This window comes from Aphanomyces astaci, assembly GCF_000520075.1.
Source record: "Aphanomyces astaci strain APO3 unplaced genomic scaffold supercont1.357, whole genome shotgun sequence".
Classification (NCBI taxonomy): Eukaryota; Oomycota; class Saprolegniomycetes; order Saprolegniales; family Verrucalvaceae; genus Aphanomyces; species Aphanomyces astaci.
This window is the reverse complement of record NW_009798620.1, coordinates 13,894-15,485: the sequence shown is the minus strand read 5'-3', so window position 1 is coordinate 15,485 and position 1,592 is coordinate 13,894. Positions and strand designations below refer to the sequence as shown.

At 53.3% G+C, this 1,592-nt stretch overlaps 1 protein-coding gene across 1 annotated transcript; it reads right to left on the bottom strand.

Annotated features, from left to right (window-relative positions):
- Window positions 1–18: 18 nt before the first annotated feature.
- Window positions 19–1,252, bottom strand: H257_19116 (hypothetical protein; the record flags this gene model as incomplete). The annotated part of the gene is made up of 1 exon (XM_009848263.1): window positions 19–1,252. A coding segment is annotated over one exon (1,233 nt), but the record flags the coding sequence as incomplete, so codon positions are not given.
- Window positions 1,253–1,592: the final 340 nt, after the last annotated feature.

Sequence of the window (1,592 nt, the reverse complement as noted above, 5' to 3'; positions counted from 1 at the left end):
GCGACATGAATGGCGCACGCGCTGCAAAGGAAGACCGCAACATGTCAGTGGCCAGCCGTTCAGCGCGTCTTTGAACGTAGCGCCGTTGGGTCGCGGCTCGGGCGGTCCTCTTCTCTTCCGCCATACGCGCATACCGAGCCAGTACCGAACGGTACTGGTGTTGGTTATCCTCGCGCAGCGGCATGAGGCCAAGGTGGAAGTTGGTGAGCGCAAAGGTAAGACGTTGAATTCCGTCGAAGAACTTGTGATCCCAAACGTACGTACTGAGTGATATCTTCCACAGGAGACAGACGCGACCAAAGAAGTTCTCCACGATGACGCGGTGCGAAGCCACAGCAGCGTTGCGGTCAAGGTCGGCGCGGTCAAGGGTTCCCCGCACAGGCCGCTTCTTTGGGTGGATGGCACGAATCGTGTGCGACAGACCCACATACCCCAAGTCCACGAGAACAGCCCACATGGCTGGGTGAGTCTGGAACTGTTCGCCGTTGTCGTTGACTTGTACTTCCTCAGGGCGCTTGGACAGTGCGGAGACGTGCAAGTCGTGGCGGTTGCGGAACACGGTCAAGTCATGCACTGAACCAGGTTCGTGCGGGCTCATATCGACCAGCAGTCCTTGAGGAGACACTGACGCTTCAATCTTCAGGCCGTAGAGCTTGTGCTTGCCACTGTAGTAGTGCTTCTGTTCCCCAAAGCGCCCCGACGGTCGGTGCGACGGCTGGAACTTGACGTCAGTAGCGTACTTCGCGTACGGGTAGTGCGCAAAGGTAGTACCGCGGTCCATCAGTTCTTGCATGGTAGGCATCGTAACGAAGGCTTCGTACAGAGCAGGGGAGGCGATGTCGATAACACGCATGATAATCTTCTCCAATGTTGGGGCCTTTAGGTCGAAGTCGACTGCATGTTTGTCCCATGTCTGGTAGTGCTTTAGGATTACCAACGTCATGAACAGGGCGTCTTGTGGCGTCGTCTTTGGCTTCCTGCCTCGGCCGTCCATCCATCGAGCACATAGCGGTGCCTCAACGAATCCCCAGATTGTCTCAAACTCAGCTGGCGTGAAGTTGGTCAATGTGCGGAAGCTATCAGCACCACCCTCCTCAAGGACCTTGTCGATCACAGGGTTATTGGTCACAACGACGGCGTCGTCTTCGTCAGCGACGGCTCCGAACACGTTGAGGCAGTCCTCGAGATAGTGCTGGTCGGAGACTGCTTGTACTTGCAAGCGTTCCACCATGGATGCGACGTTAAACACCATAGCAGTCGTATTTGTTTGTGTGGTGTGGCTTGGTCGCCGGGGTGTGCAATTACGCGGGAACTTGTGGCAGCGACCAATTAAAAGGTGGCTCATGTTGCCTCTCATCGCTCTCTATAACGTTATATTTCATGTAGTTGAGCAGTTTCTGATCAAATCGGCGGTACATTACAAATGAACACGGTCTATACGCGAGATGTCAATCTATTCTCGAAATAGTTGATCATTAAGATACAAATCCATATATGAGCAAAAAGTGAATCATTTCCAAAATAACCACAGGATACTTCAAAATAGCTAGGTCTTTGAGCAGAAACCAACTATTTGAGCTGGAGGCCTAATG